Source organism: Meriones unguiculatus (genome assembly GCF_030254825.1).
Source record: "Meriones unguiculatus strain TT.TT164.6M chromosome X unlocalized genomic scaffold, Bangor_MerUng_6.1 ChrX_unordered_Scaffold_30, whole genome shotgun sequence".
Classification (NCBI taxonomy): Eukaryota; Metazoa; Chordata; class Mammalia; order Rodentia; family Muridae; genus Meriones; species Meriones unguiculatus.
In genome coordinates, this window is record NW_026843706.1 from 2,962,399 (window position 1) to 2,981,046 (window position 18,648).

An 18,648-nucleotide genomic window follows, 5' to 3' on the forward strand; every position below is an offset into this window, starting at 1 on the left:
TGTAGGAAAAGGTGGTATATTTTCAGACAGGGATTTGCATGTTTGGTCTACTCTGCTACAAAAGCATGGTGGAAGTGTCTGGATAAACCTGGAGGACTGCAAGGACTAGGTAGCATATGTTTTGCTAGTCAAGAACAGTGTTGAGAACAAAGAAACAGGCAGGAAATGCTGGCTATCTGTCTTGTACTATTCCTGGATGGGTGGGTGGAGTTGACTGGTATAGAGGACCATCATAAGAAATCACCGTGGGCTAGAAAACTAGCTCACATTCAGAGAGTTTGTTGTGGCCTGGCTTTTGATAGAGAATGGGCATTCAACAGCCATTTCTCAAGAATAATATACGTTCTTCTGAAAAGCACTATTTTATGCTATGACCTTGCATGACCTAAGGAGTGACCTTACGCAGATGACAGGGAATGAAGAAATGATAGACCAATATATATACAAGAAGGCTAGGGTCTTGTAAGCCATGCATTTTGATGTTTACCAACATCAGCCCTGAAGTAAGGAGGCAGATTTATGGTGGACAGCTGAATTAGGAGGCAAGTTTAGCTGTTCTAGGTGTATGGGGGGGAGGGGGTGTCTCTGTAAGCAAACAGTCTGAGTCCTTAAATACCCGAGAGTAGGAAACCTCAGTGGACATTTTCTGTATACACTGTCAAACTCCACACAAGGACCAGGGGATGGCTTTGCCATTCCCATGAGTCTGAGGCATTGGCATCCTTGAAAGGCCATGCTTATGTCAACAACATGCATTCACTCAGGACTCCATCTCATACTTACACATCTTGGGACTTCTTCCACTATCCACAGTTTTAGATGTTCTCACAGATTCAATGTCTTACTCCCCTTTCCAGAAAAGCAACAAGAAGCTCCTGTCTATAAGGCACAGAGTCCTTGGGTTGCAGAAAAGATCAGAGAAACAATGACTACAGATTTGGTATTATAGTTGCATTTTGCTTTGGATTCATAGCTTGTTTTAGAAGGAAGGAGCAACAAATACTTGTTTGAGTGAGATTTCTTTATTGCTTCAAGACCATCACTGGAAGTTTTGCTGTAGAAAGTATAAGTCACTGTCAGGGACTACAATGTTGAGGATATTAGGTCGGCAAAGGCAATTCCATTGATCTGGTAGGTGCTAGCAATTAACCAGTTCCCATTGCTTATGTAGCAGTTACTTCTGAAATGTTTTCCAGCATTAACCAATTCTCTGATTCTCCAGACATCAGCTGAGTATTGAGGAACTCTGTTCAATCCTGATACTAAGTATCTGAAGTCAGCACAGACTCCACAATTTAAGGGCTCAGTCCCTAAAGACTGACACCACACATCAGATGCCAATTGTAATACTGGATCGTCCATGCCTTTGACTGACTGGCTTGTACACTGAGTTTCCACGACCCACCTCGGAGGTTTGATAATTTGCTAAAGTTGATCACAGAACTCATTGGAAAAGATACAACTGAGAAGCAGCAAAATGGAAGAAATATGTCAGACAAGATGCTGGTGTGGCTGCTTAGTGTACATACCTTTATTGAGTGTGCTCTGTTGGTGCCTCCAGGTGTTTAACACAAAGCATTCTGAATCTCCTAACTCAGGAGTTTTTATAGAGCTTCATTTCTAGGCCTCATGCCTCCACAGAGGTCAGGGAGTAGACCTCAAACAAGTTCAGCTCTCCAGTCACTTGCTCATGGTTTTGATCAAGAGACCCCACCCTAAGTGACTTCATTAGAATAACACAAATGTGAGCCATAGGTGCTTCTTATGAGTGACAAAAGATACTTCTGTCCTGGAAGTTTGAAGGTCTAGGTACTGTACAAGTAACCAGGAGTAAATAGCAAGTTGACAAATTTACACAAACACATATATACAGATATACATTGGCACGGTGAAGTATAGACTCTTAAAGCTTTCTTGGTGTCCTCTCCATTATCCATGTCTGCTTCAGACTATGCATGCCATTTCTTTCTTTAATTAAATTTTTATTTTTAACATTAATTACATTTTATTTGCTTGTATCCTAGCTGTAGCCCCCCTCCCAATCCCACTCTGCCTCCCTCATCTCCTCCCTGCCCCTCTCCAAGTCCACTGATTTTCTTACACATTCTATTTAAAAAAAAAAAAAATCCTGCTTATGAATTGCAAAACCAGTAGAAAGAATTTCCAAACACCTTCATCCAGCTTCACTGATAACATTTGGCTATATTTGCTCTTTTGTAATTCATGTTTATGTTCTGTTTCCCACCTTGAATGGGGAAGAGAATATGAATATGTGTGTATATGCATATTACATGATATATACATATGCATAAAAGAAATGGAAAAGTCAGGATCAAAATGGAATGGCTAGAGCTAGGGAATTACTAAGGAAAATGTCTTTTGAATGGTTGCCTGTTATTGACTAGCACAAGATTCTGGGTCTACAAGTTTGTACTGAGGCTCCTGTAACCTTATAGAGGAATTACTTCTGTAAGATCATCTGGCCAGCAACTCTTCAACCTCCAGTACATTCCATCGTTGTTACTAATCATTAGAACCAACAGTTTTTGACTGCAAATATCTAACGAGATCATCTTTTTCTTTAAAAGTCCCCTTGCCTTGGACATTTTTATTTTTCTTTCTTTAATCGTGTATTACTAACCATGTCTTAGGTATTAGGAGCAAGCAAGATGAATAAAACAGCATCCGTGTTTTAATAAAGAACTGTTACAGGAGAAAGGAAAAGCTGGAAATGTGAGTGGGAAAAAGAAGCATGCGGACATAGAAGGGATTTTAGAAGTGTAGTCAGTGACTACAAGAAAGTACCTTATTGAATATACCCATTGATTTCTGTAGCATGTGCTTTCTCATTGGAATTCTCTTCCCAAATAACTACAAGAGTATTTGAGGATGTATTTCAGATAGTTCCTTTTATACATTGACATCGTACAAAAATTTGCTTTTTCTGAAACATTTGGATTGAAGTTGACAGTATGCCCACAAATACTTTAACACAGATCTCTGGGGATAACTCTTAGAAAACCATGATATAATTGTCACATTTAAGAGTTTATTATTACTATAATAATATTTCCTAATACATAGTACTTGTTATTATTTTACTAATTGTCTTAATAATGCTTCTGGTTTTTTGTTTTTTTTTTTAATTGTGTCTTGATTTAGGAATCCAGTTTAGGATCGGATTTGTGTTACTGTCACTTGCTTTTAAAAGGCTAGGGTCAGATAGAAGGAGAAGAGGTCCTCCCCTATCTTTGGACTAGGGGAGGGGCATGGGAGGAGATGAGGGAGGGTGGATGGGACTGGGAGGAGACAAGGGAGGAAGGGTGCTATAGCAGGGATACAAAGTGAATAAATTGTAATAAATAAGTAAAATCAGGGATACAAAGTGAATAAATTATAATAAATAAATAGATAAATAAATAGATAGGGGGCTGGAGAGATGGCTCAGAGGTTAAGAGCACTGACTGCTCTTCCAGAGGACCTGAGTTCAATTCCCAGCAACCACATGGTGGCTCACAACCATCTATAATGAGATCTGGTGCCTTCTTCTGGCCTGCAGGCAGAACACTATATACATAATAAGTAAATAAATCATTTTTAAAAAAATAAATAAATAGATAAATCCGTTAGCTATGGGTGAAACAGACTCTACCACTGTTCTCTCGTCTATCCTGTAGTCTTTCTGCTTTCTTTTCATGCTATGAATCTTACTATAATCGTGGATTCATCTTCACCTATAGCTTCTCTTTATTTTTTTTCCTCTTTTTAAAAAATATTTTTTACAATTTATTCATTGTGTATCCCGATTGAAGACCTCCTCCCTCTGCTCCTCCCAGTACCATCCTCTCTCCCTCTTATCCTCTATCCCCTTCTCCTGGTCCACTGAAAGGGGGAGTTCTCCACTATTACCATCTGCCCATAGCTTTTCAAGTCTCATCAGGACTGCCTGGATCCTTTTCCTCTGTGACTTGGCAAGACTGCATCGCCAGGGGCAAGTGATTGAAGCACAGGCAACAGATTCCATGTCAGAGACAGCCTCTGCTCCCCTTAGTCGGACACCCACATGGAGACTGAGCTGCCAGTGGGCTACATCTCAACAGGAGATCTAGGTCCTCTCTATGCATGGTCCTCGGTTTGTGTATCAGTCTCTGCAGGACCCCTGGCCTCAGGGATTTTGTTAGTCTCCTTATGGGGCTGCTGTCCCCTCTGTGTCGTTCTGTCCTCCCCCTTTTTCTATAATACTCCCTGCACTCTGCCCAAAGTTTGGCTCTTAGTCTTAGCGTCTGCTTCAATCCCCTGTTGGGTGGAGCCTTTCAGAGGACTCTATAGTAGGTTCCCATCCTGTTTCCTCTCTTCTACTGCTTCTCTGTCTATCCTGTTTACCATTCTAAATGAAATTTAAGCATGCTCCCTGGGGTCCTCCTTGTTATTTAGCTTCTTTAGGTCTGTAGATTTTAGTATGTTTATCCTATATTATATGGCTAATATCTGCTTATTACTGAGTGTATACCATGCATGTCTTTGTGTTTCTGGGTTACCTCACTCAGGATTATCTTTTCTAGTTCTATCCATTTGCCTACAGATTTCATAATTTTCTTGTTTTTAATAGTTGAGTAGTATTCCATTGTGTAAATGTGCCACAATTTCTATATCCATTCCTCTATTGAGGGACATCTAGGTTGTTTCCAGATTCTGGCTATTATGCTATGAACATAGTTGAGCAAATTGTCCTTGTTGAATGTTGGGCATCTTTTGGGTATATGTCCAGGGGTGGTATAGCTGGATCTTGAGGTAGTACTATTCCTAGTCTTCTGAGACAGTGGCAGATTGATTTCCAAAGTGGTTGTACAAATTTACACTCCCACCAGCAATGGAGGAGGGTTCCCCTTTCTCCACATCCTCTCCAGCATGTGTTGTCACTTGAGTTTTTTATCTTAGCCATTCTGATCAGTGTAACATGGAATCTAGAGTCATTTTGAGTTGCATTTCCCTGATGACTAAGGATATTTAGCATTTCTCTAAGTGTTTTTCTGCCATTCTATGTTCCTGTATTGAGAATTCTCTGTTTAGGTCTGTATCCCGTTTTTTATTGGATTATTTGGTTTGGAAAGGGCTGGAAGCCTGCCTAACTTTGTTCATGTGTAGCACGTTATTACAACTCAAGAATTACAATATGCACAGTTTTTATTGTATTGGCCCTTATTGAGAACTAGCATGATCAATTTAGAATCTTTTTCTGACATACATGTTTTTTGTACATACTGATGAAGTTAATTTTACTCTGAGAGGGAGCCTTCTTGTATTTTTTGGTGTTTCTTAGAATCTTATGTTCATTTTGCCTGGTGTGGTGATGCATGTCTTTAATCCCCGAATGCAGGAGTTAGTAGCAGATAGATTTCTATGAGTTTAAGGTCATCCTGATGTACATATTGAGTTTGAGGCTAGCCAAGACTAACTAGTGAGACCTTTTCTCAAAAAAGTTGTGTCCTTTTAAAGTAACCAACTGTAGACTTGGAATATTAGTTGGGATACATTTGTAGTAGCAGAAAGCACACCTGACCCCGGCGTATACAACTAGAAGGACCAGTCATAGGATGAGCACTTTTCTGTTAGTTGGAATCAGTGACAAGGCTTCGTTTTTGATAGTCTTGGCTTTGTTTTCAGGTGAGGTTTCTTCCAGTTGGCAGACTAGCTGTCCAAATTGCAGATCTCACAGTCATGGAACATACTGTCCTACAGCAGAGAAGTCAGTTTCTTTCCCAGAGACGGTTAGGAAGGCTTCCACGTACTTTCAGCCTGACTTGAAACACTAGGTTTATCCCTGAGCCGACACTTGTGTCCAGGATGCACACAGTTCATAGTCTTAGCTACGGACTATGGGACTGATGAGTAAATTATTAATTGATGAGTAATGTTGAGGAGAGAAAAACAGATCTCCCAGGGAAAGATGGGTCCACTTAACATGCCCTGGAGGAATCAAATTAACTTGGAGCACTTGAGGTGCGTATATGAGTGGGGTCAAACCTGAATGAAAGCTCCAAGTACTATTGTGAAAAGGTAAAGGGTGTCGGACAGGTAGCTAATGTGGTGACTCTTCTTTTTCAGGTACATGCAGAGCTTCCTTGAACTTTTAGAATATGAAAACAAGAGCCCAGAAGACCCACGGGTTTTAGATAAGTAAGTATGACACCAGTGACTTTAAATAAAAATACCTAGGCAGAAGAACTTTTTTAACAAGTGGAACTTCATGTTATTAAGCCTCGAGAATTGTAACTCAGGGCTGGGGAGATGGCTCAGTTGTTAAAGTGATTACTGCACAAGTGTGAGGGCCTGGCTCTGGATCTGTAGTAGTCAAATGAATACTGGGCAGGTGTGACAATTTGCCTGTAATCTTAGTTCTTGGGAGTCCCACTGGGGATCCCCAGGGAAGCTGCCTTGCCAAGCTACCTGAATAGGTTCAAATGAGAGACCCTATTTTGACAAGTAAGGTAGATAGTGAATGAGGAAGGCAGCTGATACCAACCTTGCCTCTACATGTATGTGCGTGCACATTTGTGTACTCACATTCTAACATGCACACACCCAAAGAGTATACACACATTTGAGAACACAAAAAAAAAAAAACCCTAGAATTTAGACAAGTTTTAATTTTCTTATGGGTAATGACATTGTTGGATTTTTAAAAAGTGAGTTGGAATTTAGAATTTAGCATAGTTCACAAAGAACAATGAAACTTCATTAATGCTTTATGACTTAATTCTTAATATATTTATTCAAGGTGAACTGGACATCAGATTAATATAAAATACAATGCTTAAAATAAGCATTATAGTGAATGTTCCATCTAGTGGTAATTTTAAGAATGCAAGTAGCCTACATATATACATGAATTATCTACCTAATCCATCAACTTAAAAAATATTTTCCAATGGGTTATTAATGTTGATCTCAGAAAATTGTAGTGATTTTGTTTTGGAGAAGCATAAAAGAGTATTTTTTTAAAATATAACTACCTGAATTCTGTTGCTGTCACTGTGCACAAAGACTGCTAAATTCTAATATTGCTTAAAGTATTTCTATTTTTATTCTCTAGCAAACCATAACCCCAACTGTGAGTTGAGAGTTTTCCCTCAAGAGAAATTAAGTATCTCCTTCACCCTAATTTCTTCCTGTTTGGGGTATACACAGTGAATGCTCATGGTAATCCTGCTGTGCTGAGAGCTTTCTTTTATTGTATGTAGAGACTTAATCCACATAATTACGAGGCAGACACTTGACTTGGACATGCTCCATGAAAAGAACTCTGGAAACACTATACTACACAGACAACTTTGGAGAGTTTGAAGTCAGGCATGGGAATTCACAAACAAGGAACTATGGTGGTCAGAGGTGTGGATGAATGTGCTCAAGGTTGTGATACTGCAGAGCAGAGCTAGAGCCATGAGTCATTGTTCCTTTCCCTTAGTACACTGGTTCCTTGCATTGCACCATATGGCCAAAAGGGCTGGTTTCAGCAAGGAGAAGGTAGCTCCAGCTTAGTTGTATTTTGTCTAATGGATCCGTGAAATATGAAAAGTGCAAGCAGTGGGTTAGAGCCACACCTACAGTTGCCGCTTGGTACTAGTCACTTCTGTCATTTAGCATATTGACATTAAATGGATTGAATCCGGGAGCTTTGTTTCCTTATGTCATTAGTTAGACACATTTTGAAATTCTCAAAATGAAGCTGGCCTCTTGCTCTACATTTGAGGATACAGATTTGGAGACGTACATAATGATTAATTGCTGCTGTTCTCTGGAGTCCTGTCTCTCTAACAAATTTTTCAACAGGGACAACTTAAGTAAATAGTCCTGAATCCTGTGTGTGCTATGCCTTTGCGGCAGTAACTGTCATTCAGTGAGTTTTGAGCACTTGCTGACTTTATACAGCCAGGTTGGAAAGCTGAGATTTGAGAAGCCTCATGCTGTTAGTAAATGGGAGGGGTGAAAGATGAGCTAGTGGCCTGGTAACAACCTTTTCTGTTAGTGAGAGCTTCTGTGCGATCACTAGCTTGGGGACTCATCTATGTCAATCACATTGGTCATCACTATGGAGACGGAAAAGCCCAGGAGGGTAGGGATGCATTCTGAGAATTAATCCATTAAAATAAGCCTCATCCCTTCAAGTAAAGATTTTCCTGCATTATAATGCATTGTTTCATTTTACAGACGCTTAATTTATAAACATATTGCAAAGAGTTACATGAAAAATTACCCATTGTAACATTTCGTGGGAAAAATTGTGAACCTGGGCTTTTTTGTCTCGTATTCCAGTCAGGGTTTCCAGTGTGGGTCAGGCTGGCTTTGCACTCACAGAGATCCACCTGCCTCTGCCTCCTGAGTGCTGGAATTAAAGGTGTGTGCCACCACCACCACCTGGCATGTTATTAATTCCTCTACATACAGGTTGTGCAATTGGACCCACTAGTATTGGATTGAGACTTCTTTGTAGTTTCAAGAACACTTTTTCATGGGTTTCAGTGTATGATTGCATAGGTATTTGTGTATGAGAACACATGTGGGTGACGTTGTGTGTGTGGAGATCTGAGGACAGCCTGTGTTGGTCTTTGCCTTCCATTCACATGGATTCCAGAGATCCAAACTCAGGTCAGCAAGCTTACGTAGCCACTGCATTTCTCCACTGAGGCATCTTGCTGGCTCAAATAGTGCTCTAGAAACAGCATTTGCTTTCTCTTTGTCGCACTCTCCTACTCTACCCCCCATTCTCTGTAGGATGTATGTGTGTATGTATTTGAAAAGCAGGTTTTAAAACAGCTGTTCACTTTGTCCAGTTGTTTCCCTAGCATTGACCCTAGAAATTGAATTATTTTCTTTGGACTGCAAATATATTTGGTTAAATTGCCCTTAGAAAATGTTCCATTTAGCACCTCCACTGGTTATTATTTGCCATTCTAATAAAGAAGGTTTTACTTTGCTTCTTGTGCTGGTAAATTGATTGGCATTGCGCTTGCTTTTTCATAGATTTTTCCCACTCATATCAGATCCTTCTCCTAGTTTTCCAATAGGAGGTTCATCTTCACTAAGTGTAAGGACTCTTGTTTTTTCTTTTACTCATAATGTGTGCTTCTGTAATTCTGCAGTCATAGTCTTTGTTTCTTTGTATTGCATGTTTCTGCCCTTGATAATAAGCTTAGAACAGCCTTCATTATCCCAGAGTTACATATTTAATTCATCTGATTTTCTTCTATTATTTCTGATTCCACTCTTAACATTTTTATGTTTTTTTAAGAAGAAATTAATTTTGTATGTGGTTTATGTGTATATGTGCATTTTCATGTGGAGATCAGAGGTTGACATCAGGTAGTTTTCCTTGATCGCTTTCACATAATTTTTTAAGACAGGCTGTCTCCCTAAACAGGGAACTTGATGTTTTGACTAGACTGGCTAGCCAGTGATCTCCTAGGATCCACCTGTCTCTACTCCCCTGGCTGTGGGGTTCCAGATATGTGCTGCCATACTCTTATATGGAAACAGATCCTCATCATTTTACCCCCACAAGCCAGCTCCCTAGTCTTACTCTTACATTGTACATTTACTTGGGAACTAAGGCTTGAAATTGCTATATGACTTAAATTGTTAGCCCTCTGGCCTAATCAGTCTAATGATTTCTTTACTGACTTAAAATGTTACATTCCTTTAAAAAACATTTTTAATAATTTATTTTTATTTCATGTGCATTAATTTTTCCTGTGTATGTATCAATGTGAGGGTGTCAGATCCTCTGGAATTGGAGCCACAGACAATTGTGAGCCACCACCTAGGTGCTGAGAATCGAGCCTGGGTCCTCTGGAAGAGCAACCAGTGTTCCTAACCACTGAGCCGTCTGTCCAGCCCCCACATTGTTACATTCTAATATATTGAATTTGGTGTACACCTACTTACTCAACCTTGAGCCTGGCTCCATAATTTGATTTCATTGCTTGATTTATTTCCCTGTTCTTAATACTGTATTTCATACGTATTTTTATACATGTTGAATTTTTTTTAATTTTATGTGTATTGGTGTTTTGTCTACAAAATGTGTACCACATGAGTGTCTGGTGCCCACTGAGTCCAGAAGAGGGTGGTAGCTCCCCTACAAATCGTTGTGGACCACCATGTGTGTCTTAGTTAATGCCCTATTGCTGCGAAGAGTTACCATGACCACAGTAGCTCTTAGTTTTCAGAGACAGAGTTCCTCTGTGTAGTCATGGCTACCCTGGAACTCACTCTGTAGACCAGGCTGGAGTCAAACTCACAGAAATCTGCCTGCCTCTGCCTCCTTGGGTGCTGCACAACAACTCTTATAAGGAAAAACTTTTAATTGGGTCTTGGTTATGGTTTCAAAGGTCTAGTGTTTTATCATCATGACAGGAAAAATGGTGACATTGAGGTAGATGTGGTACTGGAGAAGTAGCTGGGAGTTCTACATCCAGATTGTCAGGCAACAGGAAGGAGAGATACTGAGCTTTGACTTGAGCATCTGAAATCCCAAAGCCCACCTCCCCCACAGTGACAAACTTCCTCTAACAAGGCCATACCTTCTAATCACGCCACTCCCTGTGAGTCCACGGGAGCCATTTTCATTTAGACCACTTGGCAAACCTGTTCCTCTGGGAGAGTAGCCAGTGCTCTTGACCACCAAGCCATCTCTTCGGTTCCTTCTTTATACGTGGTTAAAATAATGTGCCAGAACATTTGAAAATGATTTGTGTGTTTGACTTTGAGATGGGTGTCTTCTTATATTGTCTGGGCTAGTTTTAAATACCTTTGCTCAAGTACCCCACCCCAGGCCTCTACTTTCTGAGTATCTAGAATTATGGACATGTGCCCTCTGTTCCCAGCAAATACATTTATTTTAATTGAGTTTTTGTATCTATATTTATCCATTATGTTTTACTGCTGTGAGGAAGTTATTTCAATTTTTGCTCAAAAAGTTTGGCATTTATTCATAGAAGAAGCCGTTGCTTTATGACTCTTTTTCAGTCCTTAGAGACTTTAACAGGATTGTCCTCATGTTATCAGGAGAAACATTGATGTGTTCTGTAATTCTTTAGTCAAAAAACATTTATGGAACCCTAAAATGTCAGTGCATCCCTAAAATATATTTGAACATAAAAAAAAAAAACTTTACTAGAATGTTTTACTTTGTGTAGTTCTGAGAGAATTTCAATAGTAAGTTATAGTGTCAGGTTATAGTGTTAATGACTGCTGCCTTTTACTATCTATGAGAAGAAATGTTTCTGCTTACAAAGAATACCAGCAGGTAACTAGACAGAGGTAAGAGGTGGGTTCCAGCCCATGAAAAATAAACTTAAACCACATTTTGTTTCCTTCCCACACAGCTTTCTCCACGTTCTGATTAATATCAGAAACAGACACAATGATGTTGTTCCTACAATGGCCCAAGGCGTGATTGAGTACAAGGAAAAGTTCGGGTTTGATCCATTCATTAGCAGTAACATCCAGTATTTCCTGGATCGGTTTTATACCAACCGCATTTCTTTCCGCATGCTTATTAACCAGCACAGTAAGTTGGGTTATGTTGGGTCTAGATTCAGAAAGGTAACCACATTGATTTTTTTCTGAAGTTCACATTTTACTTTATGTTTAATTTACTGACTTAGACTTTTAGCTGTGGAAATTTTATTTCTAGTTCAGTTTTTTTTTTTTAAAGCGAATCCTTCCTATTATAAAAATCTGTTAATCAGTATTCTTGATTCAAAGGTATCCTTGGAAGGCATTTGTGGTGCTTACACTAGAGGCAGGACCACTGCCTGCCTTTCAAGGACTCTGCTGTTACATTTCTATGGAGACAAGGGACTGGTGTTAATGGCAGCTACATTAATTTCTCAGTAATTTAATTTATCTGGAATTATTTTTTCCAAACATCCATTTTTCTTTTTTTTCTGCTTCTTTTTTTTATTATTTTTTATTACAGTTTATTCACTTTGTATCCCAGCTGTAGCCCCCTTCCTCATCCCCTCCCAGTCCCGCCCTTCCTCCCTCATCTCCTCTCATGTCTCTCTCCAAGTCCACTGATAGGGGAGGTCCTCCTCCCCTTTCCCTCTGACCCTAGCCTATCAGGTCTCATCAGGACTTTCTGCATTGTCTTCCTCTGTAAAAACTGGGAATATTGAATGAGCATGTTGGATATATAAGCAGTTCCCTTTATTCCACAATGATAGGCAAAATCTGAGTAAGCAAGATTATTAGTTCATGATACCACACTGAGGGTTTTAATCTATTCTCCACAATGATTCCGAGGGGGGGGAAATCTAAAATTCTTTTAACATAATGAACTTATTGACTGATTTACAGTGTTGTCACCTTGGTTGATTTTTTTAATTCTAAGGAAAAATATTTAATATTTGGAGTCATCCTTGTTGAATCTGAGAATGGACAAAACATGTTTTTTAACTCATTTGATTTATTTAGATAGTAGGTGGATCTCTGTGAGTTCAAGGCCAGCCTGGTCTACAAAGTGAATTCCAAGACAGCCAAAGCTACATACACAGAGAAACCTTGTCTTGAAAAAAAAAAAAAAAAACAAAAAATGCCCCCAAAACAAAGTATGTATTTATATGTTTTAGAAACAAATACATGACAATTTATAGAAAAAAGGGAACCTAAACATTTAGCCAGCTAATCTACTGAGATACTGAAAATTTCCTTATCTAAGCATGAATGTGTTCTTATAAATGTGCATAGATTTAGTTGTTGATGAAACTCATACACTTCTGTTTTTCCTATTTTTAATAACTTAGAATTTTATGCACTGGCATATACCCATATTTACCATTTTTCTTGATCTCAGTTATTTCCTTTTTTTTTTTTTTTTGTTTAGGTATTCCCCCTTTGTGGAGTCTAAGTTATTCCCAAGTTTTGATTGATTTCACATACAATATACCTATAAAAATTGTCTTGAATTGCTTTTTTCTTTTCATCTTCTTTAGGCTTTTACTTAGGAATAAAAATTTTCAACTATTGTGTATAGTGAAATATCACCTCCCCCTGAGGGGGGAGCAGCCTTACCAGGCCACAGAAGATGACAATGCAGCCACTCCCGATGTGATCTGATGGACTAAGATCAGAAGGAAGGAGAGGAGGACCTCCCCTATCAGTGGACTTGGGGGAGGGGCATGCATGAAGAAGGGGGAGGGAGGGTGGGATCGGGAGGGGAGGAGGGAAGGGCTTATGGGGGGATACAAAGTGAATAAAGTGTAATTAATAATAATAATAATAATAACATATTTGAACAAATACTGTCTGTGTACACAGAATGGAAAAAGAGTCTCTGTGATGGAGGCATTTGCAGTGCTGTCCAGATGGCCCAGACTGCATGTTGTAAATACTTAGAGACTGGAATAAATGGCTATAAGTCTTGAGCAGGGAGATAATCTGCCAAGCATGGAAGTGTCTTGATCTAGTTTTCATAAGCTGAGGAAGAAAGAATTGGGCCTCTGACATGTGCCTCTGCTTTAGGATCTACTGACTGTGACTGCTGGGATTTAAAGTACACACACCCTTTATCCTTTTGGGCTAATGTATTTGCTCACCCATTAGCTGTGTTACATTGTAAGTCATTGTGGAGGCCTAAATGAATCTTAAAAGATCCTTTTGACATGTAGAAACTCATTTCTGTGCTTGACCGTCCCAGCTTGCTATGTTTCAATCCCTTTCTTTCTCTTTTGTTCTTTTAGCACTTCTGTTTGGTGGCGACACTAACCCTGCTCATCCTAAACACATAGGGAGTATCGACCCCACCTGTAACGTAGCTGATGTGGTGAAAGGTAAGGACACCAACCCAGTGTCACTGACCATGCAGAAACAGCACTATGGTTCATTTGAGGCAGCTCAGCTGTGGGCCTATGTTGCTGTGTAGTCTGTGGTTCATCAGGCCATGTTAGGCCTAAGCCACTTAATCCAAATATGAAATCTTTTCTAGATCAGGAAAGAAGGAGTAATTTCCAATACTCAAACACCAATTTCTACTTGCAGTTGTAGTACTTGTAGTTCTTTCTTAAACAGTAAACATTTTAGGAAGCTCCAGATTTTGACATGCCACCATTTGAACTATTCCCTTGTTATAAAATGAATCCAAATTCACATTTGCCAAATCTGCATGTCTTTTGTTACGTACTCCTGGTGTTAGAAGCTGTACAGCAAGTGGGTGTCACTGGGTGGGTACTATGCCAACAGTCCCAGGGCAGAATAGGCCAGATACTCATAAATTCATGGTACACTGGGGATTTTTAATTTTGAATAGCTGTTCCCTCTTACTCATTTAAAATAAATGCTGTGTCAGGAAATCTTGCTGGCTGTAATCCAGCAGGTTTCAGTACTTACATTTTTACTTTGTGCAGATTCATGCTCCCACCCTGTCTCCTTTCCCAGATTGCATTTCCTACTCTGCTTCTCATCACACTTTAAGACTCCTTGACAAGTTACATGAACATACCTCATCCTGGTTTTCATCAAGGATCTTCGTTGCCCTTCAGCAGCCACTGCTAAGGACAGTCTGTGCAGTGTTTTCCAGGGGCTGCCTGGGTCTCTGTTTGCCTAGAAGGCATTTACTCACATTATTTCAGTTCTAAGGTGACTAGGTCCAGCTGATACATGCATGATGTTTCTCTTGAACTGTAATTGATGTAAGGCCAGGGAAGGGAATGTGTCTGTTCTTGTTTGATAACATATATTGAACCTTCAAGGGCCTATAGACATAGATGATCTGTAAACATTCTGTGGCTTGATATTTCGACACTGAATTTTTTTAAATAAAAAATTTTAAATTTATTTATTACAATTTATTTACTTTGTACCCCAGCTTTAGCCCCCTCCCTCATCTCCTCTCAGTCCCACCCACTCTCCCTCTTCTCCCCTACACCTCTTCCCTACTCCACTGAGAGGGGAGGACTTCCTCCCCTTCTGTCTGACCCTAACCTATCAGGTCTCATCACGACTGGCTGCATGATGTGGACAAAGATGTATGGTGGTGGCATACATCTTTAATCCCAGTGCTCAGGAGGCAGAGGGTGGGCAGATCCCTATGAGTTTGAGGCCAGCCTTGATTCCTCCCTCCAAAAAAAAGTAGCCTAGGGGAGAAAAGATCATCCTGAGTAAGGTAATCCAGAAACAGAAAGACATGCATGGTATATACTCACTTATAAGCAGATATTAGCCTTATAATATAGGGTAAACATACTAAAAGCTACAGACCTAAAGAAGCTAAATAACAAGGAGGACCCTAGAGAGGATGCTTAAATCTCATTCAGAGTGGGAAACAGGAGAGACTCTACAAGTAGTGGGAGAGAAGGAATGGGATGGGAGCCTTCTTACTATAGAGAATCCTCTGAAAGGCCCCACCCAAAAGGGGATCAAAGCAAATGCTGAGACTGAGAAGCAAACTTTGTGCAGAGTGCAGGGCATCTTAGAGAAGAAGCAGGGGGAGAAAGACACAGAAAGGACAGGAGCCCCACAAAGAGACCAACAAAGCTAAAAAAGAGAACTTGAGCCTAGGGGTCCTACAGAGACTGATGTACCAACTAAAGACCATGCATGGAGAGGACCTCAACCCCCTGCTCAGATATAGCTGATTGGCAGCTCAGTCTCCATGTGGTTTTCTGAGTAAGAGGAGCAGGGGAAGTCTCTGACATGGACTCTGTTACCTGTTCTTTGGTCACTTGCCCTGGCGATGCAGTCTTTTTTTATTATTATTATTATTATCATTCTCTTTTTAAAAATTTATTATACTTTATTCACTTTGTATCCCAGCTGTAGCCCCCTTCCTCATCCCTTCCCAATTCCACCCGCCCTTCCTTTTCTCCTCCCATGCCCTCCCCGAGTCCACTGATAGGGAAGGTCCTCCTCCCCTTCCTGGCGATGCAGTCTTGCCAGGCTACAGAAGAAGAGGATCCAGGCAGTCCTGATAAGACTTGGAAAGCTAGGGGCAGATGGCAGGGAAGTAGAAGTCTCCATTCAGTGGACTAGAGGAACTGGATGGGGAGAAGGAAGAAGAGTGAGACTGGGAGGAGGCTACAGTCAGGATATATAATGAATAAATTGTAAACAAATGAAGAAGAAGCAACAAAAAAAGTACCCTAGAGAGATAGCTCAGCTGGTAAGAGCACTTGATATTCTTGCAAAGGACCCAGATTCTTTTCCCAACACCCATATAGCAGCTCAAAACTGTCCATAGCTCCGGTTTTAATGCCCTCTTCTGACCTCCTCTTCTGACCACATGTATATGTACACAGACATACATGCAGGCCAAACAATCATACACATGAAGTAAAGTTAAAAAAAATTAAAAATTTTAGGGGGCTGGAGAGATGGCTCCACAGTTAAGAGCATTGTATCTTCCTGAGGACCCAGGTTCAATTCCCACCACCCACATGGCAGCTCATAAACTGTAAATCCTGTTCCAGAGGATCCAGCACCCTCATACAGACATTAGACAAAACTCTAATGTACATGGAATTAGAATAGATAAATTAAAAAAAATTTGGAAATGAAAAAATATACTGAAATTACCTAGTTTTTTTTTTATTTTTTTAGTTGTGATATTGATAGTGATGACTTTTTAGTCATAACTTTAGAGATGGAGCTTCAAGAGATATTTTTAAATGTCTGTACCTACTATGAAAAAGAGATTTGCTTGAAAATTAGACAGAAGATGAGAAATAAAAGACTGGGCCTATGTGAAGGGATAGTTGAGGCTTTGATTAGTATGGGGTATTTCATTATACTGTGGTTTATGCTTTGATACATGTTTGAAAATTTTTATGATAAAGATTCAAAAATACTCATCTTTATTATAGTTTTTTTTTACAATATAATGTCATTGACTAATTTTTAGGAAGGTTATAGCTGAGAACCAGTGGCATTTGATAAGTATTAGGAATTTTACAAAACTTAGCACCTTCTGTAGTACAGAGAGATTAAGGAATGCATCACATTTCCTGGCTGCCAGCAAAGGACTTCTTAATATGCAAAACTCAAGAGTCATTTTTTTCTTCTCATTAGAAAGAAGAACTTGCTTTAAAAGGGTTGGCAGCAATCATAATATGCATAATCTAATGGAAGGGCTTTTCATAATAGTTAAGTAGTGAATTAATGTGTTTATTTTGTTAGACTGTCCATTTTCATTCAGAAGTTTTCCTCAATAAATTGTGTGTAAACAATTTTTTAAAAATGCTTTGTAGAAATCAAGGAGGAATTTCCCTGTGATGACTCTTAAAAGCTGAAAGAACTTATGTTTTATGACTGTTACTGTCAACATTTATTCCATTATTTAGTATATGTTAGCTAACATATACCTTGATATTGTTATGCTGATCTCTTTTTATCCCCCCATAAACCCCTCTCTTCTCCCCTTCTAATCCTACCTTCCCTCCCCCTTCTTCACGCATGCCCCTCCCCAAGTCCACTGATAGGGGAGGTCCTCCTCTCCTTCCTTCTGATCTTAGCCTATCAGATCACATCAGGAGTGGCTGCATTGTCATCTTCTGTGGCCTGGTAAGACTGCTCTCCCCTCAGGGGGAGGTGATCAAAGAGCAGGCCAATCAGTTTATTATTCAGTAATAAAAACAAGGAAATCATGAAATTTGTAGGTAAAGGGATCTGGAAAGGATCATCCTGAGTGAGCTGTCCCAGAAGCAGAAAGACACACACAGTATATACTCACTCATATAGACATATAATATAAGATAAACCTACTAAAATCTGTACACCTAAAGAAACTAATCAAGAGAGAGGACCCTGACTAAAATGCTCAATCCCCATCCTGAAAGGCAAAGAGGATGGATGTCAGAAGAACAAGAAAACAGGAAACAAGTTAGGAACCTGCCATAGAGGGCCTCTGAAAGGCAAAGCCACTTTCTTAATGGGAGCTGGGAAACAAAAAGAGAAAGGAGCCAGAGTCCCACCATCTCCTTCAAGATCAGACACCTAACTTTCTCACCCTATCCCTGCACTAAGGTTCTCTCCAATAGCATTACAAACTGGAGGCCATTTAGTGGCCTTTAGGGGACATTTAGGCTTCAAAAACATATAACACCTGTTTTCCTTGTTTTTTTTTTTTTTAATTTATTTTTATTCACAATTCCAGTCTCTCCTTTCTCCTTATTCTTCCAGTACTCACAGCTTATTTTTGCTGTGCTGGGGATTGAACCTTGGCCAGTAGCCTTGCTGGGCAAGCACTTTACCACTAAGCTTTATTCTTGACCTTTTTACTTTTTATTTTGATAAACAGTTTCACCATGGCTACCAGGCTAGCCTTGAACTTAACTCTGTAGCTCATATAGGCTTTGAACTTGTGATCCTTCTACCTTGACCTTCTTAATAGCTGGGATTATAGCCTACACTGCCAGGCACAGCCCACTCACAGATTTCTTCCCTCTTAAAAAATTCTTCTCGCCTGAGGAGAGGGGGTGGGGAGCTGTTTCTAACATGGACCCTATTGCCTGCTTTTGGATCACTTCCCCCTGGCAGCGCCGCCTTGCCTAGCCTCAGGGGATGAGGATATGCACAGGCCTGATGTGATTCAGTGTGTGGGAGAGGGTTCTTTTCTGCGGGGGAGGGGGAGGAAGGGGAACACCCTTGGGATAT

At 39.9% G+C, this 18,648-nt stretch overlaps 1 protein-coding gene across 2 annotated transcripts in view; it reads left to right on the plus strand.

Moving 5' to 3' along the window:
- The window catches only part of Pdk3 (pyruvate dehydrogenase kinase 3), a 79,419-nt gene that overhangs the window by 19,308 nt on the left and 41,463 nt on the right, over positions 1 to 18,648 (plus strand). For both annotated transcript variants that reach the window (XM_060376732.1, XM_060376733.1), the window contains exons 3-5: positions 6,106 to 6,177; positions 11,385 to 11,569; positions 13,743 to 13,832. In XM_060376732.1, the coding sequence (XP_060232715.1) occupies positions 6,106 to 6,177; positions 11,385 to 11,569; positions 13,743 to 13,832 (347 nt within the window). The remainder of the gene's footprint in view (positions 1 to 6,105; positions 6,178 to 11,384; positions 11,570 to 13,742; positions 13,833 to 18,648) is intronic.